Here is a 17,448-nt window from a genome sequence, read left to right as displayed (position 1 = left end):
GATCGACACCGAAGTGATCGGTTCGGCACACACATCATCCTGTTCTCTTACGTGGTGATAATAAAATACCGATAATCCGATAAACCCCGTAAACCCACAAAACAACAGGAACATCAGCTGGCACCTTAGAGTTCAAACTAATAGAAATATGATTGCCGGCTACAGCAGTAGTACCAACTTATTCTAATAAAACTTCCCATTGAAGTTGTTGTTCTTCTTGCCCAGGGGTTTCGGAACCGTAGCGAGACATAGTGGATTCTTTTTGGTTCAATGACTCGACCAGGAACCCACGACTTTTTTTTTTGTTTACGTGTTGTTCAACATACACCAAGTCATTCTCTACAAATGATCGCTTGACCGCTCCATGCCGTTTGTTGAATTGCTGATTTTGTTTGTGATTAACGGCTGCAGTCGAAGGAGATGGTTTCTTCAACAGATCCAACGTAGTGCAAATCGTTCTTTTTAAAAACGCTTCGGCTGGAGACGTTCCCTTAGGTGTATTCCGGTTGGGTGTTAATCGGTAACTGAAAGAAACGTTTGTAGATGCTCTATTGTTGGTGATTCCCCCTTACCTATCTTCTTAAGGCCGCGTTTCTCACACGAGCGGCGTCGTCTAGCGTCTTGAATGAATACGTATTCGTACCTAGCGTACCATGCATCAAAGAAAACTCCTCCGTCCAGATCGTACAGGAAACCTTGATTCCATTTACCAACGACTCGATTTTCGTCTCGCTTTCGCTAGCCGCCGTCAAAAAAATTCAATTTGCTAAATTTTTGATCTGCTGGTGTTGCTTCGCGACGAGATTCGTGAGCTGGACGATTGCGTTTCGCAGATCCTCTTCGGACACTCTCGTTATTTGATGTTTTCCCTAAAAAAACCCCTTTAGGAGAGCAACTAAAGGGATCATTATTGGTGTCTAACGAACGAAAAGATATCCGAGAGGGGTTGAGTTATCCTTCGCGTGGCCCACAAATTCGTTCGCCGTCGTCCACACTCTACGATCGAGTTTGGGAAAAGGACTGCAAATCTAAGAAAAAAAAATCGGATGTTTAAAAAAATAGACTTTTATTCTCACCACATTTTCTAGTACCACACAATTAACTGAAAGTTTTAGAGCGATATATGTATTTACAAATCTCTGGTTCCTAGTCGCGATCAATTTTAGTTTCAACTGAGTTGAAAAACATGCTCTTGTAATATTTCATCTCGTTAATGCTTTCTTCGATGTCATCCAAAGCACGATGGGCAAGCTTTTTCGGTGGCGAAGAGTTATAGACGTTTTGATTCCATCGTTTGCATAATTCCTTCACCGTGCTTACATCTATCACACGATAATGAAGATATTCATTCAATGTCGGCATATATTTCATAATGAACAGGCGGTCCATATAAATGCTATTTCCTGCCATCGGGCACTTTCGCTCAGGACAGTATTTTTTAACAAAATCCAATACATCCCTTTCCGCCTGGTCTACACTGTAGGTAGATTTCTTCACAGCTTCTATCAATCCCGATTTTGAATGATGATCCTTGCACCAGCTGTTCATTCCTGCCAGAACAACATCAGGCTCATTTATGATTATGTTTGGTCCTTTTGCAATAATGTTTAATTTGCTGTCGGTTACAATGCAAGCGATCTCTAAAATTCGATCCTTTTCCACATCCAGCCCCGTCATTTCCAAGTCTATCCACACTAAATTTTGAACTGAAGTTTCGGACATGGTGCTCCTATTTGCTTTGGATACAGCGGACAACGTATGCCACAATTTGTAACAACTTGTTACTCGACTATTTTTACTAAACTTAAGCAAACTACTAAGCAACACCGGCATTGAACTGTATTGTTGATTAGTTCACGTGTTTTCAGAAGTTTGCTATTTGTTTGTTTACATTTCCAAAAAGGAAGTACAAGTAGTCCCCGAGATACGCGGTAACTCAACCCTATCACCAAGGTGGATTAAAAATACCAGGTGGTGGAAAAGGGCCTTTGAGGGGTCGCCATAGTTGAGGGACTTTACGTCATTTTAAAACCGTTAATCATTGGTTTCCGCACACAAAGCATAGCAAATAGAACAGATTTCTTTTTTACTACGTGCATTTTTGTATGTCTATTGATTTTATCGAAAAAATGAGGAATAATAACAAAAGATTTGATAGTTTGAACCTCACTTAAATTGTCCATGTGTCTCGTAGATAAAGAGGAATAAATGTTAAAATAGGAAATATAGATGATTTCTTAGTTTTTATCCTCAAACATGTCGAAAACACAATGATTCATACAATAAATTCACGTAATAACACGAAATAACACACTTCAGTCTATGCTTTAATGTTAAATATGAACTTGCAAAGCCCAAACCATATTGTTAAAGATTATTTAATCTAAAAAATGTGGTGGATAAATTATATCATCAAATTAAATAAATGTAAACAAAGTTTGAATCTTGGGGACCTTACGTCAAGTGACGAATTCTCAAAATTGTCTAGATTCCACCACCTGATCTCTTTAATCCACCTTGCCCTATCACATAGAAGGCCTTATTAAGGCCTTAGTAGACGGCGGAAAATACTGTCATTCGATTTTGGAATCTATCCTTCTAACAGTGTTTGACAGATAGATGCCATTCGTAAAATCGTAATTCGGCATGCTCATTTACGATTTGCTTCCGAGTAGATTTTTTCTATCAAAGTCTATAGAGCGAAATGAATTTTATGATATTGATGAATAAAAACAAAAAAATGGGAAGCAACGAATGATTTGATTTGAAATATTTGAGTAATGGTCGTTGGTGTTGATACCCACGTATCTGACCATACGACCATTCATATAGATTTTTGCTCGGAAAGTTAGATGGCTATATCCCAAATAGCCAGCTCGTACTTTATAGCTGATTTGGGGCTGTTTAACGAAAAATCGTTCCGATGTCGTAGTTTGTGGCTGATTAAGAGATAGACGGTACTTTGTGGAACTATGGAGCTTTTTAACAGGCACATGGCACTCTTTGAAACTTTGCGGCTGATTAGCACTATGTGTAGGGTTCATGATGGAACTTGAAGGCTTGTTAAGAAAGGGTACTGAACTTGGTGGAACTTTATAGCTTTTTAATGCATGTCATCGGTACTAGGTGGCTCTTGTCAAAGTGCCAAAGACTGACGCCGGCAATCATCTCATTGCTGCTGCACAAGTTAGATTCGTTCATTGAAGAACGAATATTGAGTGAAGTGATTGTGAATTATCAGTAAATTGTGTAAATTTGTGTGTAATTCATCAATACAAAGAAATTAAAAATATACACATGTGTTTAAACGAAAAAAATCTTGTTGTTTATTTCATCGATGACGCTTGCTTGAAAATAAAACACAAAGAAAAATAATCCCTGGCACCGTGGCATAAGGAAGCTGCTTAGGCGCTGTTTGAAAGACCCACATAGAACTTTGATGCTGTTTATCTACTGCAAAAGGCGAGTTCAAGCAGCGATCTTTAGCGTACCAAAATGAGCTGATTAAGCAATTCTGGCTATTTGGGATAGGTCATGATAAGATGAAACTTGTCGAAACACATTGCAAGAAAAGGATAGCAATATAATGATGAGTTGTAATACGCCATCTATTGATCAAACCAATGAAGCTGTGGAGCTTTCATTTTTTTCTATGGATATTCAATTTTCCAGTCGTTTAAGCATAATCTGTGGCGCTTGGGTAGTTGATTTACTTTTCATCCCAGTATCGCATAGATACTGGATTACGCATTCAAATATCTTCAAAGTCGCTGGCTACCCGGATAGCCCGGTTGCGTGGATTGTGATATTTTTTCAGCTGCCAAAGACACGACTAAGTATGCTACCATAGTATACACACTATGCAGACCAAATCATGTATTCACCGATTTGCCTTGAAATGTTTTAATAGCAAGCTGATGTTTTAAGAGTGTTCTTTCGAATTCAAGAAGTACTGACATTCTTCCTAGATTAATACGAAAAATGCCCATTGTGAAAAAGAAAACCATACTGAATGACTTACATATTGCATTCGAAACCAACCTAAGGAGGAAATCTAGCAAAACGATTCCTATTCAACTTGTTGGTGATGAAAACAGTAATAAGTATGTACTTTTCGTTGGTGGCTTTTCATACTAATTTGTTATCGTATCTCATTTCTAGAAGACAACAATTCCCTTCATGATCCGCTAGAAACTATAGATGAAAAAAATCAACAAACGGAAGCTGCTGCTATTGAATCTGTAGCGTCGGTAAAACCCGTTTCAAAACAAAATGAAAGTACAGAGAAACATCAGAACAAAGTTACTGAATTTCAATTGCACATCGCATCGTACATCTCCAAAATCGTGTCCTTGCGTGTAGCTAAACTCGCTGCTAACGACGAGAAGATTACTCAACTAGGAATGTCCTTTTTTGACGATTGCATTGGTGCTATAGATATTACCAAACTTGTGCAGCTAATCGATAAGGCTCGAACAAATTTATCAAATGAACGAAAGCGGCTTTTCGTAGTCATGAAGCGATTAAAACGAAATGATATGCAAAACTATCAGCTCGACAAACAAATGCAGGATGTTAGCCTGGAGCAGTACTACGAGCTGAAAGCGGAAGTTAACCGCATCGGAGAAAAACTCGAGGAGACACACAAACGGATGAACAATTCGCGGCAACAGTTTGAAAACGATGTAGCACGTGCCACTCACGTGCGAGAAAAGTTGTTTAACTCACAAAACCTAATACTGTCTGTAATGCAGGACGTTTCTGGAGTAAAAGGTGACTTCTCTATCTACAAACAAACGCTGTGCGATAGACTGGAGCTTAAAAAGCAGCTACGCAGGAAAAATGAATCCCTGAAACAACGTGTCCATTTATTCAAGCTTATGCCTTGGTACGGACAAACAAAGAAACAGGTAACTGTTATTTCCAAATGAGATAGAGTAATAATTTACTAAATTTAATTTATATTGCAGCTAGAGCTCACCAAATCTTTTGTGAAAAAATTTGAATAATATACCGCCCGAGTTGAGAAGTCATAAGCAATAAAAACTGCAAACTATTTTAATAACGCACTTGTTTTTATCTGCCGAATTTGGAGGGCCCTTTGTCATTTCGTCCATTTTATTTGTTGCAAGAAAATCTAACCGAGAAAAACGTAACCAAGCAAACGTAGCTCCACCATCAAAACACTTCATTAATACAAAATCGCTCTCATTCTACGAAACAGAACGTTTTGGAAACTAAAATTGGCTTTCTTTGAAGAGACCTTTTTGGGTAGAGATTGATAGTTTGTATTTTGCAATTTTTTCCTAATGATTTTTGCTAATGAATCTGATGGCGAAGCGCCCAATGTATGAAGCGTTTCTGAAGCGTGTCGTCAACTGTCGCTCGGAAATACGCTCTGTCACGCCATAGAAAAAGGCAACGAAGGTTCCTTTGATCAGATTGCACCAGTATTGAAGATAAAGATCGAAACTGCAACACATTCACTGCATTTGGAATCGTTCATCATTGGGCTAGTGCTAAACATTCAGCAAATATAATTCCTACTTTGAAGTACGCGTAATCTGAGGTATGTTACTAATTCTGTTTTGATTGCCCCCCTGGCAGGCGGAGTTCACCCAAAAGTAAAGCAAAGTCATCTTATAATACCGACCTAGTTTACCATTCACTTTTTTCCGTAAAATTAGCAATATGAGTGGACCTATATTTGGTAGCAGCAGCGCGCTGGGTGGAAGTTCCGGTGGGAATCGACATCTGGTCGAATTTCGTGCCGGGCGCATGAACATGGTAAACAAGATGGTCCACCCGGACAACCGAAAGGGGCTGGTGTACGTGTATCAAGCGGAAGATGGATTAATACACTTTTGCTGGAAGGATCGTACCTCCGGAACGGTCGAGGATGATCTCATTTTGTTCCCGGACGATTGCGAGTTTAAGAAGATCGATTACGTAAAGAATGGCAGAGTGTATGTGTTGAAGTTCAAGTCTTCCAGCCGAAGATTATTCTTCTGGATGCAGGAACCGAAGACGGATCGTGATGATGAGTGGTGCCGTCGCATTAATGAAGTGATCAACAATCCACCGTCTGGGAATAGCATCGGTTCCGGTGGCAGAAACGGTGGCAATGATAATGGTGACTTGCAGTACATGTTGAACAATATGTCGCAACAGCAAATCATGCAATTATTCGGCGGTGTTGGGCAGATGGGCGGATTGAGCAGCCTGCTCGGGTCTATGACGTAAGTAGTAAAACAAGTAAACATAATCCTGCGATGCAGCTTGGTGAGACCTAATATTTTCTCCATTCAAGCCGCTCCAATTCCGGAAATTCTAGCAGCCGAACCAGCGCTGCTACCCCGTCGAATCGAAGCAGTAGCAGCTTGGCGACCAGCAATAATGGCAACGGTGGCAGCACTACCACTCCAAGCGCCGCAGTCAATGCACCATCTACGCCCCGTGCACCGAAGAAAACAAGTGGAACCACTAAAACTAACTCCGCGTCCGGAGCTTCCACTGGTTCGCCGATAAGCACACCTGTCGGGCGAAATGCTGGCAGCGCGGGCACTGCTGACGGAGGTACAAGAATATTACTGTCCGATTTGCAAAACTATCTTTCTGGCATTAGCGCAACCGGTGTGGATGGATCCGGACAGAGGCGCAATATCGATCTAGCATCTGCCGTCAATTCACAAACGTTGGCTTCGATTATTTCCGACCAAGAGAAAGTGGATGCGCTAGTTGCACACCTACCTCAGCTGGAAGGTGATGAGAACAAAAAAGAGCAGCTGAAGGAAACCATCTCGTCTCCCCAATTTCAGCAAGCACTGTCGATGTTCTCTAACGCACTGCAGTCTGGTCAGCTTGGCCCAGTAGTTTCCCAGTTTCAACTCAACGCCGACGCTGTCGCTGCGGCGAATGCAGGGGACCTGGAACAATTCGTGAAGGCGTTGGAAAATAGCGAAAAATCACCGGCTTCAGAAGCTTCAGGCGCAACAAACAAGCAGTCTGCTGGTTCTTCTACCAGCACTGACCAGCCAAAGCCATCCGAAGTGGCCAAGGAGGAGAACGGCCACGGCAAAACACAAAATAAAGACCAGGATGATGAGATGGCCGGATAGAATACGAAATTCACTAAACTTCTACAACACAATCAGGGCTTCAGCACCACATAACCCAATTGCAAGAGGCTTTAGTAAGAGTATGTGCCTCTTTTTGTCTTTTTCATGTTTTTTAATATTTCTGCCTCGGCTATTTCCCACTCGTAATCACAAATAAAAGGGTTTATGAAGTAAAAGGTTATCTTTTTTCTTATCACTTATCGGAAAAAACTGGAAAAGAAAGGAAGGTAATTTCAGATTGTATAATCTATCGAAGCAATTTATTTGTGATATCATGTACAGCTGATATAATACTCATAAATTTTTACATAGTCCGTTGCGCCTGTTTTTATTATTACCCATAGCAAATTCTACTTTGTAATTCATTCAATCGTAAAATGACCCGTGTGATTAGCTGCGGTTCGACTCCTGTTCTGGTATATCCAGCAACTCCACATCAATTCCCAAGTTTACAGGAGCTACCGCCTCGATTGCTTCACCGTTCTTGTTTCGCAAATCGGTCAAGCTGCTGATGAAATCCGGATTGCGGGACAAGCTTTGCAAATAATTGCTACAGCTACTGTAAAATGGTTCCAGCATGATTTCGTGGATGAACAGGTCCTGTAGCGGTAGCAAAAATACAACATGCTTCGCTGCTTCTCGCTTCGTCGTGTCGCTCACCGGGCGCTCATCAAAATTGGCCTGTGAACATAGACATTGTCGTTGCAGTTGCAGGTTCCAAAAAGCTAAAAATACAATTTCTACTTACATTCATATCAAAAAACTTGTCCGGCAGTTTTAAGTAACTTTGCACGCATGCTTGCAAAGAAACTCCTTCTTCTACAATCTTTCCCTCCGTTTTACCGATTGCAATGTGGGCAACCATTACGTCGAAACACTTCCCCAGCTCTACACCAAACTTATGCTGAAGGACGTCTTTCACTAGCCGCCCATTGTGTAAAACGCGCCTGTATCGATCGTTAGACAGCAGATCACGCATTTCATCCGTTATCTTCATCCATTTGATGTCAAAGATGTAGATCGAATCATGAGTTGCTATGGACAACAGTGATGGCGAGATAGAGTGCCTCCCATGCTCGATGCTTTCCATTGCAATACCCAAATGGCGCTGAGTTTTGAGATATCGAATCGAATCGTGATATTTAACATCCGTTTGGTGTATGAAAATGTAGTTATTTATCTGCTCCAGCGTCTCCTGTAAATTTTCCAGTGTAAGTAGTTTTGTGAATTGTTTGGGGTTGTCTCGAGCGTTTGCCGAGGGACCAGCTTGAGTGTTTCCCTTATCGGCAGAGATAACCTGGATGTTCCTTATTTCCGAATTATAGTACGTTTGAATGCCATAAGACTCCTTCGTGAGCATGTCGCGCACGTTCGATAAGCGGATGAACGATCGATCAGAACCTACGTGCAACAGCTCGCCGAGTAAACATTCTTCCTCCAGTTCCAGCAAAACGGTCTGTCCAAGTACCAAGTCAATCTTGTTCATGATTGTGCCGTTTTCTTTCTGTGTTTTCAATTGCTCCACCTTCAGCCGATTTTCTTAAAAACACAAACACAGACAGACTGGGATCTTTGGAATGGCTACAGTATTCGGCGCACCATATACGAACTATTTAATCTTCTTTCTGGGCAACTTTGTCCCCGCGACCGTCGACAGACTCGTTGCTGACCGCAAAGTACGCCTTGTATATGAAAAGAAACAATGCACCGTGCAGCGCAACCACAGCGCTCACCGCTGAATAGATGTTGCTCGATACACTGGATAGCTGGAGTAGCTGATCAAAAATCCAATGTTTTGACGTGAAAAAGGTCAGCACGGGAAGCGCTATAATCAAGATGCAGTACAGGAATACGGTCTTGAACGTACGATATTCGGCGCGCTGCTCCTGTTGTAAGAAAAAGTCACATTGAATAGTCAGTAGGCGGCCACGGGTAGAACCACAGGGATTGCTTCTGTTTCTTCTTACCGCTTTCGAGATGGTGTTTCTGTTCTGCTTGGACTTGGACATCACTGTGCAGTAGGCGTAGTAGTTTATACCGTTTCAGTCTATCCTCCAGGTTTGGGGTTAATTTTACACGGAAAAACACAATACACCGAAAGAAGGCTGAAACAATGTAAACTTGACAAGTACTCGTGACCAAAAGCTATGGACGTTTGCGCACTGCAATTGTCAGCTGCAACTTCTGCTCTCAAATCACTTAATTTATTTTATCTCATCTTTAGGTTTCTAAATCGAACGAAACATGTGCTCTACGTACTTAATTAATGCCTAACGTGCTTACGTTCATTTATGACAAATCCTGTTCAATGACCGTTGCTGGATGCGATGAAGCAAATCATCTGTACACTGGGAAGATAGCATTAAATCAGTACGGCGTGTGTGTATAGCCCCAAAGCTAGCCCAATGACAGGTCAACGGAAGTAAACAAACAAAATTTTAAAGTGCTGATCTGCAAGTGCATTGCATCGAAACTCTCTCGAACCCGTTCCTGATGCGGAACCAAGGCGAAACAAATACCTTGGCTTCAAACAAGCAGCTCTGCGATTTAGATGAATACTCTTTGGCGCATGTGTTTCTGTTTCTGAATGTGGGAGACTTGGATCGTTGCGTTTTGGTTTGCAAAAAATTCCAGCACATAATTCAGAGAGTGGTCTTTCCCAAAAAATGCAAGCACGCCTTGGTGACCGGTTCGGATCATGGAGCAGCCTTAAGTCCCTACCACTATACCCGACGAAAACGAGTCAAGTTGGACGAAAATTGGCGCTATGGAAGGTACGAGGAGCGGTCTTACTTTCATCATAACGTGATGTACATATCGCAACTAGCAATCGATAAGGACTGTCTTTACATGACACACGGCGGTCGTCTGCAAGCCCACCGAAGGACGAAAAGCGTACACATGATCGATACCAGAATCGCTTGGATGGTTGGCTCGGTAGGAGATTCAGATATCACGAGTCTGGCCAAAAAGAACAATCGATTCTTCGCCGGTCGTATGGATGGGAAAATTTTACTCTACGAACATGGCTCAGGCCAACAGCATTTGCAAACGATAACAAACGATATTATCAAGGCGGTCGATTTTAACAAAGATGTCTATGCAGTGACAACGAAAAACGAATCAACGTACGTGTTCAACTATTCTCCGCCGGATCGCGAACTGCTGTATGATGGTGATGTGTTTGAACATTCCCACGTTTACCCTAACGCATATGAAACAATAAAGTTGAACAACAATCTACTGGCGGTAGGCAAATTTCATTGCAGCAAGAAGCGCGCACTTCAATTGATAGATTTGTACAGGTACGTAACACAGTTCCGCCTGTGGGGAATGAAACTGTATTAATCTGTATACAATTACGTACAATCGTTGCAGCTGCACCATTCAGCAGTTGAATTCACCTTCCACGGCTGTGTACGATGTGCTCTGGAAGGACGAGCACTGTATTCTTTGCGGCAATTTTGATACCACCATGCGCCTAGTCGATGTGCGCACTGGGAACGATGAGGCATGTTGGACAGATCCTTACAATGCATCAGTATACTGTCTCTCCTACAATGGGACGTATGCCGTACACTGTGGAATGAAGTACCACTACCGGACCAACCTGTACGATTTGCGAGCGCCAAACCGCTGTGTTCAGATGTACTTCCCTTTGAAGAAGAATAGCAACTTTTCTCCCGTCTATCGGATTGCCGCTGACTGCAGCCAAATGTTTGTTGTAACCGACCATAACTTGCGGATACTTAATTTCGACGCCGATTGGGCTGCCACAAAGGACTATGCTTCGATATAGCTGCAACAGTTGCTTGCGTTGGTCAATGAATAAATTTATTTGTATAGAACCGCAATCCTTCGACCGACTCGTCGCGGCAAAGCTGACCAAAGCCTTCTGCGGTTAGTAGTCGCTCGCGTGCTAATAACAGCGAAATACATTCAAGACGCGCCAGCTCGTCCGGGCTCATGGACACATTCTGCTCCACCAGTTCCAGCGTGCGCTGCGATATCAGCGCATCGTCGTGCGATTCAAGCTGCAGTACAATGGCACCGCTGGGAAATTCGCGAAGCTTGATAGGGCCCGTGAGCAGCCGACACGCTTCTAGCAAGTCTTCGGGTGATAGCAGTTCCAGTCCACGGGCCCTATTAACACGACAGTAAACGTCAGCTAGCGACATCATTCCTCCAGCCTCGGTGATGGGATCGAGCAACATCTCGCAAAGCTGTCTCGAAAGTTTTAGGAAATATTCCGAATTGCTGCGTGTGCCATCTCGCGTGACTGGATCGTCAATGCCGAGGCTCAATAAATACGATTTAAAACGAACCGTTTCGTCCTCCGATATTTCACCCTGGCGTTCGCGTATTTTTGCACTGACAACGTTCGTAATGGCCACCATATCTTTCGCCATAGCCATTAGTCGACCAAGGTCTTTGAAGGCCATGTTGATATTGGCATCTGTTTGCTTTTGCTTTTCGGCTAAATTCCGCTCAATGCCAACTATGCCAATACGCAACTGGCGGCGGCTTGCGTCTGCGCTGGGTCCAGCAGCCGATGCGTCGGACTGGCTCGACTGGGCCTGCTCCCCATCATCCGACACAATCCAGATACGGGCGGATAAAGTTGAGTGAAGTGCCTGAACAAAAGCCACCTCCACACCATTGCGGCCAGATAGTTTCACAAAAGTTGAACAGCTATGATCCATGGGCCCAGGCATTTTATCCGACGCTAAGCTGCCTAGGCGTAGAATTATGCGTTTCTTCCGTCCAAACAACATCGAACTTGCTTCCTCTTCATCCACAGACAGAACATATTTCAGTTTCAATGCCAAGCAGCTGCCTCCCCTTGCGATTTCTCCGTTACGTCCCCACAGCAAACGATGGCTAGTCAGAACAACTTCGCCGTCTTCATAGTTGGTCTGGAATTAAGTAAACATCAAATAGCATTTTACATAGTTCGCTTACCAAATGGGAAATTGCTACCTTTTCATCACCGTCATACAGCTTAATGTTGCGATCCTTTGCCACAAACGATTCGTTCTCGAAGAGTCGTGCCTGGCAGTATTCAAAACGATTCATTTTCAGCTCTGTACAGAATAGATGTATCGCTTTTCCAAAAGGCACACTGTATGTGCATTTGCTACAGAATGGAACGATAACATACTTGTTTGTTTACATTGTGCATCCCTTCAGTAACGTTATGCGCATGAATGACATACAGTTTATGGCAAAAGAAATGGGACAAATGCATTTGTGACGACTTTAAATCTACAGGTACGGGCTATACCAGAAAAAAACACATGACCGCAGAAATCGACCTTAAATGCACATTTCGTATGATGATGATGATGATGATGATGATGATGATGATGATGATGGTCCCTCCACTTTCCCCTTCAACCCAAATAGCCAGCTCGTACTTAATAGCTGATTTAGGGCTGTTTAACGAAAAATCGTTCCGATGTCGTACTTTGTGGCTGATTAAGAGATAGACGGTACTTTGCGGAACTATGGAGCTTTTTAACAGGCACATGGTACTCTTTGGAACTTTGCAGCTGATTAGCACTATGTGTAGGGTTCATGATGGAACTTGAAGGCTTGTTAAGAAAGGGTACTGAACTTGGTGGAAATTTATAGCTTTTTAATGCATGACATCGGTACAAGGTGGCTCTTGTCAAAGTGTCAAAGACGGACCCCGGCAATAATCTCATTGCTGCTGCACAAGTTAGATTCGTTAATTGAAGAATGAATATTGAGTGAAGTGATTGTGAATTATCAGTAAATTGTGTAAAATTTTGTGTAATTCATCAATACAAAGGATTTAAAAATATACATATGTGTTTAAACGAAACAAATCTTGTTGTTTATTTCATCGATGACGCTTGCTTGAAAATAAAACACAAAGAAAAATAATCCCTGGCATCGTGCCATAAGGAAGCTGCTTAGGCGCTGTTTGAAAGACCCACATAGAACTTTGATGCTGTTTATCTACTGCAAAAGGCGAATTAGAGCAGCGATCTTTAGCGTGCCAAAATGAGCTGCTTAAGCAATTCTGGCTATTTGGGAAAGGTTCGAGAAGGACGAAATTATCTTAAAGATATTTAGGTATAAAAAATGAAAATAAAAATTTCTACATAACACTCGAGTGGATGATTGAGTGTTTTCGACCCACTAATGAATCCGGAAAGGTGCCGCTAAGTCCTATCATCTTACAATCAGTGGGTCTAAACCCCAAAGTCCACTATACGCGCGCGTGTCTCGAATCTTTGAAGACTCTCATTATTTTTTAAATTTTATTTTAAATTATCTTATCATGCATTTTTTTTATTAAGAAGGAACGGCTTCGGCCCTGTTTATTGCCACCTTCGGACTTAACTACGGGTGGATAAGACCTTCCGAAATGTATTTTTGTTATTATTATTTCGTTAGTTTGCGTGGATATGAACTAATTTTTGAGTTTATAGACATTTTTCACATCATTCCATTTTCTTTACATGTGACTCAGAAAAAACAAATAAAAAAGGAAGATATAGGAGACTCTCGCATATCGAGTTTATCCGTTCTAGTGATTTGTTCGGTATGAGAAAAACATTTTTGTATGTAATGTGGTTCAGAAGAAGTATAATTGGTTACAGGGCCAAAACAATTCTTAAACAACACTACCAAAACTACACTTCTTGAATAGGCAAATGCAACAGGTAATGAATAGATTCCAAGCATCAAAACTCTCACATTTATGAGCGGACATCACATAAAAATAAAAAAATATATCTATTTTTGCTTGTCGTGCTAGTGTATGAATAAAAAAAAATACTTTTGTAGTTATTGTCTTTATTTATCGTAGAAAGATAGTTAAAAACGGTATAATATTTTAAAAAAAAACATCATTGTAAGCTTACTATATCATACCAAGGCCGGCAACTTATTTCCCGATTCGTGTATAAATTGTATTAATTATAGTTCTAAGGCACTGTACACCATCAAAAAGAAGTAATTTTACTGAGATAAGTGAATATAATATTTGATTAATAAACTGTTTAAATAGATGTGTTCGAATGTTAAATTGAGTCACAGTTCGACTGGATTTTCATAATACCCAGGATTTAAAAATAGCTGTTTGAAAAATCCTCTCTGTTCGGTGCAGATTGTTTGCAAAGCAGAATGTTCAGTACGATAAGATGAAGCATATTCACCAACGAGTTTCATTAGGATTTCAACATCAGTATCATGTGCATGTTCGGACCATATTTTGCACATACTTTCTACAAACCACGACCCTGTATTTGTATCTCGATGTGCCGCAAAGCCTGGAACGGTTGCATAGCACACAAGCATGTCACAGTAGGTGGCAATATTTGATGGCAAAGGTTTCCCCGGATCAATCATTCCATCGCGCTCGGTGTTCGTAGATAAGCGGTACGCTCCTAGATCGGATTGCACACCACTGCAAGTAAGAATAATATTTAATAAATAATAGCTGCAATCTAAAATTAGTTCATTTCAAGTGAACAACTTTCTCACCGGCAAATTGAAATGAAAAATAATTTCGGTTTGTGGACCAATCTTTTGCAATTGACTGAATTAAATTCGGTCAACAGATCCTCCACACGCAGTAACGAATTATCGTGCAAAAAGATGTAATCGCTGCCTTTCCGATGGTCACCATGGGATAGAATGTAGAAGGCAAAGCAATCGCAGGACAAATGTTCGGATTCCTTCAACTGTGCCAACAGCTCTTTCAAATCCTAAAAATACAAGCACGGCATTTGTTTGTGTATGTATGTATACATCGGCCCACTATAAATTAAAACGAAAATAGTACTTACGCCCATCGTGATATCCTCGTAGTAAAAAACCACAAATCCCAGCTGCTGGAAGACGGAAATCAAATTCCTCCCATCAATATCTGCTCCGTTTCGCGTAGGATGAACTTTTTTCAAAAACGTAATGACGTTTACAATAAACGCCACACCACGATTACGCCCTTTCATTGGGTAAGCCGGTACTTTTGGATGTGTTTCCGCTGGCCTTGTAGAGAGCTTAACGGAGAACGTAGTTGGCAGTATGTCTGGATAGACTTGCAAAATGCATTTGCTTTCTTCGACCAGCGCGTTCGAAGCAAAGTTGTTGTTTTTACCATCATCTACATCGCCAGGACTGCGAAGGGAGTACACTTTTGGTGCCACATTGCAGCTCACAGATCGTACACGCTGAGGATTGTGAGTTGAATGCATTTGATTGTCGTTGGAGTTGGGCTTCAGAATCAAGTAAGCTGTAGGAAAAGCTTGCTGGCATATAGCCAGCAGCGTGTCAAATGCTTTTGGGCCGCGTTTGGTAATTTTTTCAAATAGTTTTTTATGTCGCGTAACTTCATCCTGAGCAATACCCTGATAGAAAAACAAACTCCAATGGTAATTAAACAAGATACAACAGAACAGGTGTTACTTGTAGAAATGGCTTACCTCGATACGCGATACCATCGTCGGCGATAGCATCTTTTGTTGTATACATTCAAAACTTAATTGCTTGTAGTTCGTGTAATTCACAAGCTTTTCTACATTATGGGTAATTAAGAAACGATCTTTATTATTCATCGTGTACAGTCGTATCAAACTTTTATTTTTTAGGCACAAAATGTTTGCTGCGTCCTTGTTGCTTTCTCATAGGGAACTATTCCATAAACATCAACAAAGGCACACTGGGAACGCTTAGGCCATCGCCGTAGCCAAGATGTATATAATACAATGTACACTACGATGTGTAGTCAGGTATTAATGGATTACAGTCCGAACTCACTTAACGCGTGGCCATGGAGGTGGCAAAATGTTGAAAAATATTTCAATTTTATCAAAATTGCTTGTCAACTGCAAAAAAGAGCTTTGCTCGTGGCTGCACCAAAAATATACACAAGAACGAAAACAGCTCAAACATCCGAATATCATCGATATTTTGTTTAGGAAGTACTAAATAGGTACATTAATCAATTAGAAACATGCATTTTAGCAATATTATCATAGCAATGGGACACAACTGCGACAAATAGCTGTTTATTTACAATTTTTCGCAAACGTCAAATTTTGTCAACTTTCGTCAACTTTATTTCCTGGCTGCTCCCGGCTACGAAAATTTGATAAAAGCTCAAAAAAGTAACAAAGCTCACGTTTTGAACAAATTTTTTGTCACTCCCATGGCACCTACTGGTTGAACTTCGATTCCCCACCTACTACCCAAGCGCCACAGATTAAGCTTAAACGACTGGAAAATTGAAAATCCATAGAAAAAAATGAAAGCTCCACAGCTTCATTGGTTTGAACAATAGATGGCGTATTACAACTCATCATTCCCAAATAGCCAGAATTGCTTAAGCAGCTCATTTTGGCACGCTAAAGATCGCTGCTCTAATTCGCCTTTTGCAGTAGATAAACAGCATCAAAGTTCTATGTGGGTCTTTCAAACAGCGCCTAAGCAGCTTCCTGATGCCACGGTGCCAGGGATTATTTTTCTTTGTGTTTTATTTTCAAGCAAGCGTCATCGATGAAATAAACAACAAGATTTGTTTCGTTTAAACACATATGTATATTTTTAAATCCTTTGTATTGATGAATTACACAAAATTGTACACAATTTACTGATCATTCACAATCACTTCACTCAATATTCATTCTTCAATTAACTTATCTTACTTGAGCAGCAGCAATGAGATTATTGCCGGCGTCCGTCTTTGACACTTTGACAAGAGCCAGCTAGTACCGATGACATGCATTAAAAAGCTATAAAGTTCCACCAAGTTCAGTACCCTTTCTTAACAAGCCTTCAAGTTCCATCATGAACCCTACACATAGTGCTAATCAGCCGCAAAGTTCCAAAGAGTACCATGTGCCTGTTAAAAAGCTCCATAGTTCCGTAAAGTACCGTCTATCTCTTAATCAGCCACAAAGTACGACATAGGAACGATTTTTCGTTAAACAGCCCTAAATCAGCTATAAAGTACGAGCTGGCTATTTGGGTTATATTGCTATCCTTTTCTTGCAATGTGTTTCGACAAGTTTCATCTTATCATGACCTATATAGCCATCTAACTTTCCGAGCAAAAATCTATATGAATAGTCGTGTGGTCAGATACGTGGGTATCAACACCAACGACCATTACTCAAATCTCATTTGCTTCAGTACTGGTGGTTTCGGTTGGAGTTTAGTATTTAAACAATCGTATCGCCGTTCTAGTTCTAGCGATGCATAACTTCAATGCGAAACCATACAACAGTACAGAGGAAATGAGAAAGCTCTCCTCCAAGCGATGAAGCTCAGCTGGTTGGGGTATCCCACCAACAGA

General features: G+C 41.2%; 8 protein-coding genes across 10 annotated transcripts; 3 read left to right on the top strand and 5 right to left on the bottom strand.

Annotated features, from left to right (window-relative positions):
• Positions 1–1,080: 1,080 nt before the first annotated feature.
• Positions 1,081–1,909, bottom strand: LOC1278466 (probable oligoribonuclease). Its single transcript, XM_318057.5, has one exon. The coding sequence runs from the start codon at positions 1,831–1,833 to the stop codon at positions 1,147–1,149; it is 687 nt and encodes a 228-aa protein (XP_318057.4). The 5' UTR covers positions 1,834–1,909; the 3' UTR covers positions 1,081–1,146.
• Positions 1,910–3,519: 1,610 nt separating this feature from the next.
• LOC133392163 (uncharacterized) lies at positions 3,520–5,069 on the top strand. 2 transcript variants are annotated; one of them, XM_061651153.1, is made up of 3 exons: positions 3,520–4,096; positions 4,162–4,910; positions 4,971–5,069. In XM_061651153.1, the coding sequence occupies exons 1-3, from the start codon at positions 3,982–3,984 to the stop codon at positions 5,007–5,009; spliced, it is 903 nt and encodes a 300-aa protein (XP_061507137.1). In that variant the 5' UTR covers positions 3,520–3,981; the 3' UTR covers positions 5,010–5,069. The 2 variants fall into 2 exon arrangements, with proteins under 2 accessions (XP_061507137.1, XP_061507138.1); XM_061651154.1 differs by having other exon boundaries at positions 3,520–4,910.
• Positions 5,070–5,108: 39 nt separating this feature from the next.
• LOC1278467 (proteasomal ubiquitin receptor ADRM1 homolog) lies at positions 5,109–7,294 on the top strand. 2 transcript variants are annotated; one of them, XM_001689037.2, is made up of 3 exons: positions 5,109–5,569; positions 5,688–6,239; positions 6,311–7,294. In XM_001689037.2, the coding sequence occupies exons 2-3, from the start codon at positions 5,692–5,694 to the stop codon at positions 7,116–7,118; spliced, it is 1,356 nt and encodes a 451-aa protein (XP_001689089.2). In that variant the 5' UTR covers positions 5,109–5,569; positions 5,688–5,691; the 3' UTR covers positions 7,119–7,294. The 2 variants fall into 2 exon arrangements, with proteins under 2 accessions (XP_001689089.2, XP_001689090.2); XM_001689038.2 differs by having other exon boundaries at positions 5,113–5,569; positions 5,658–6,239.
• Positions 7,295–7,419: 125 nt separating this feature from the next.
• Positions 7,420–8,604, bottom strand: LOC1278468 (piRNA biogenesis protein EXD1). Its single transcript, XM_318059.5, has 2 exons — positions 7,867–8,604; positions 7,420–7,799 (listed from the first exon to the last, which is right to left on the bottom strand). Exons 1-2 carry the CDS (start codon positions 8,602–8,604, stop codon positions 7,509–7,511), a joined length of 1,029 nt encoding a protein of 342 aa, XP_318059.4. The 3' UTR covers positions 7,420–7,508.
• An 83-nt stretch (positions 8,605–8,687) lies between these two features.
• On the bottom strand, positions 8,688–9,226 carry LOC11175770 (vacuolar ATPase assembly integral membrane protein VMA21 homolog). Its single transcript, XM_003435670.2, has 2 exons — positions 9,086–9,226; positions 8,688–9,004 (listed from the first exon to the last, which is right to left on the bottom strand). The coding sequence occupies exons 1-2, from the start codon at positions 9,125–9,127 to the stop codon at positions 8,732–8,734; spliced, it is 315 nt and encodes a 104-aa protein (XP_003435718.1). The 5' UTR covers positions 9,128–9,226; the 3' UTR covers positions 8,688–8,731.
• Positions 9,227–9,611: 385 nt separating this feature from the next.
• Positions 9,612–10,972, top strand: LOC1278469 (F-box/WD repeat-containing protein 4). The gene is made up of 2 exons (XM_318060.5): positions 9,612–10,423; positions 10,497–10,972. The coding sequence occupies exons 1-2, from the start codon at positions 9,612–9,614 to the stop codon at positions 10,915–10,917; spliced, it is 1,233 nt and encodes a 410-aa protein (XP_318060.3). The 3' UTR covers positions 10,918–10,972.
• Positions 10,931–12,289, bottom strand: LOC3289846 (vacuolar protein-sorting-associated protein 36). The gene is made up of 2 exons (XM_554602.3): positions 12,099–12,289; positions 10,931–12,034 (listed from the first exon to the last, which is right to left on the bottom strand). The coding sequence occupies exons 1-2, from the start codon at positions 12,192–12,194 to the stop codon at positions 10,940–10,942; spliced, it is 1,191 nt and encodes a 396-aa protein (XP_554602.2). The 5' UTR covers positions 12,195–12,289; the 3' UTR covers positions 10,931–10,939.
• A 1,640-nt stretch (positions 12,290–13,929) lies between these two features.
• Positions 13,930–15,809, bottom strand: LOC1278470 (caspase Dronc). The gene is made up of 4 exons (XM_318061.5): positions 15,578–15,809; positions 14,942–15,502; positions 14,637–14,860; positions 13,930–14,559 (listed from the first exon to the last, which is right to left on the bottom strand). The coding sequence occupies exons 1-4, from the start codon at positions 15,707–15,709 to the stop codon at positions 14,184–14,186; spliced, it is 1,293 nt and encodes a 430-aa protein (XP_318061.4). The 5' UTR covers positions 15,710–15,809; the 3' UTR covers positions 13,930–14,183.
• Positions 15,810–17,448: the final 1,639 nt, after the last annotated feature.

Source organism: Anopheles gambiae, chromosome 2, assembly GCF_943734735.2.
Source record: "Anopheles gambiae chromosome 2, idAnoGambNW_F1_1, whole genome shotgun sequence".
Taxonomy (NCBI): Eukaryota; Metazoa; Arthropoda; class Insecta; order Diptera; family Culicidae; genus Anopheles; species Anopheles gambiae.
The sequence above is the reverse complement of the archived record's forward strand: the minus strand, read 5'-3'. Positions and strand labels throughout refer to the sequence as shown.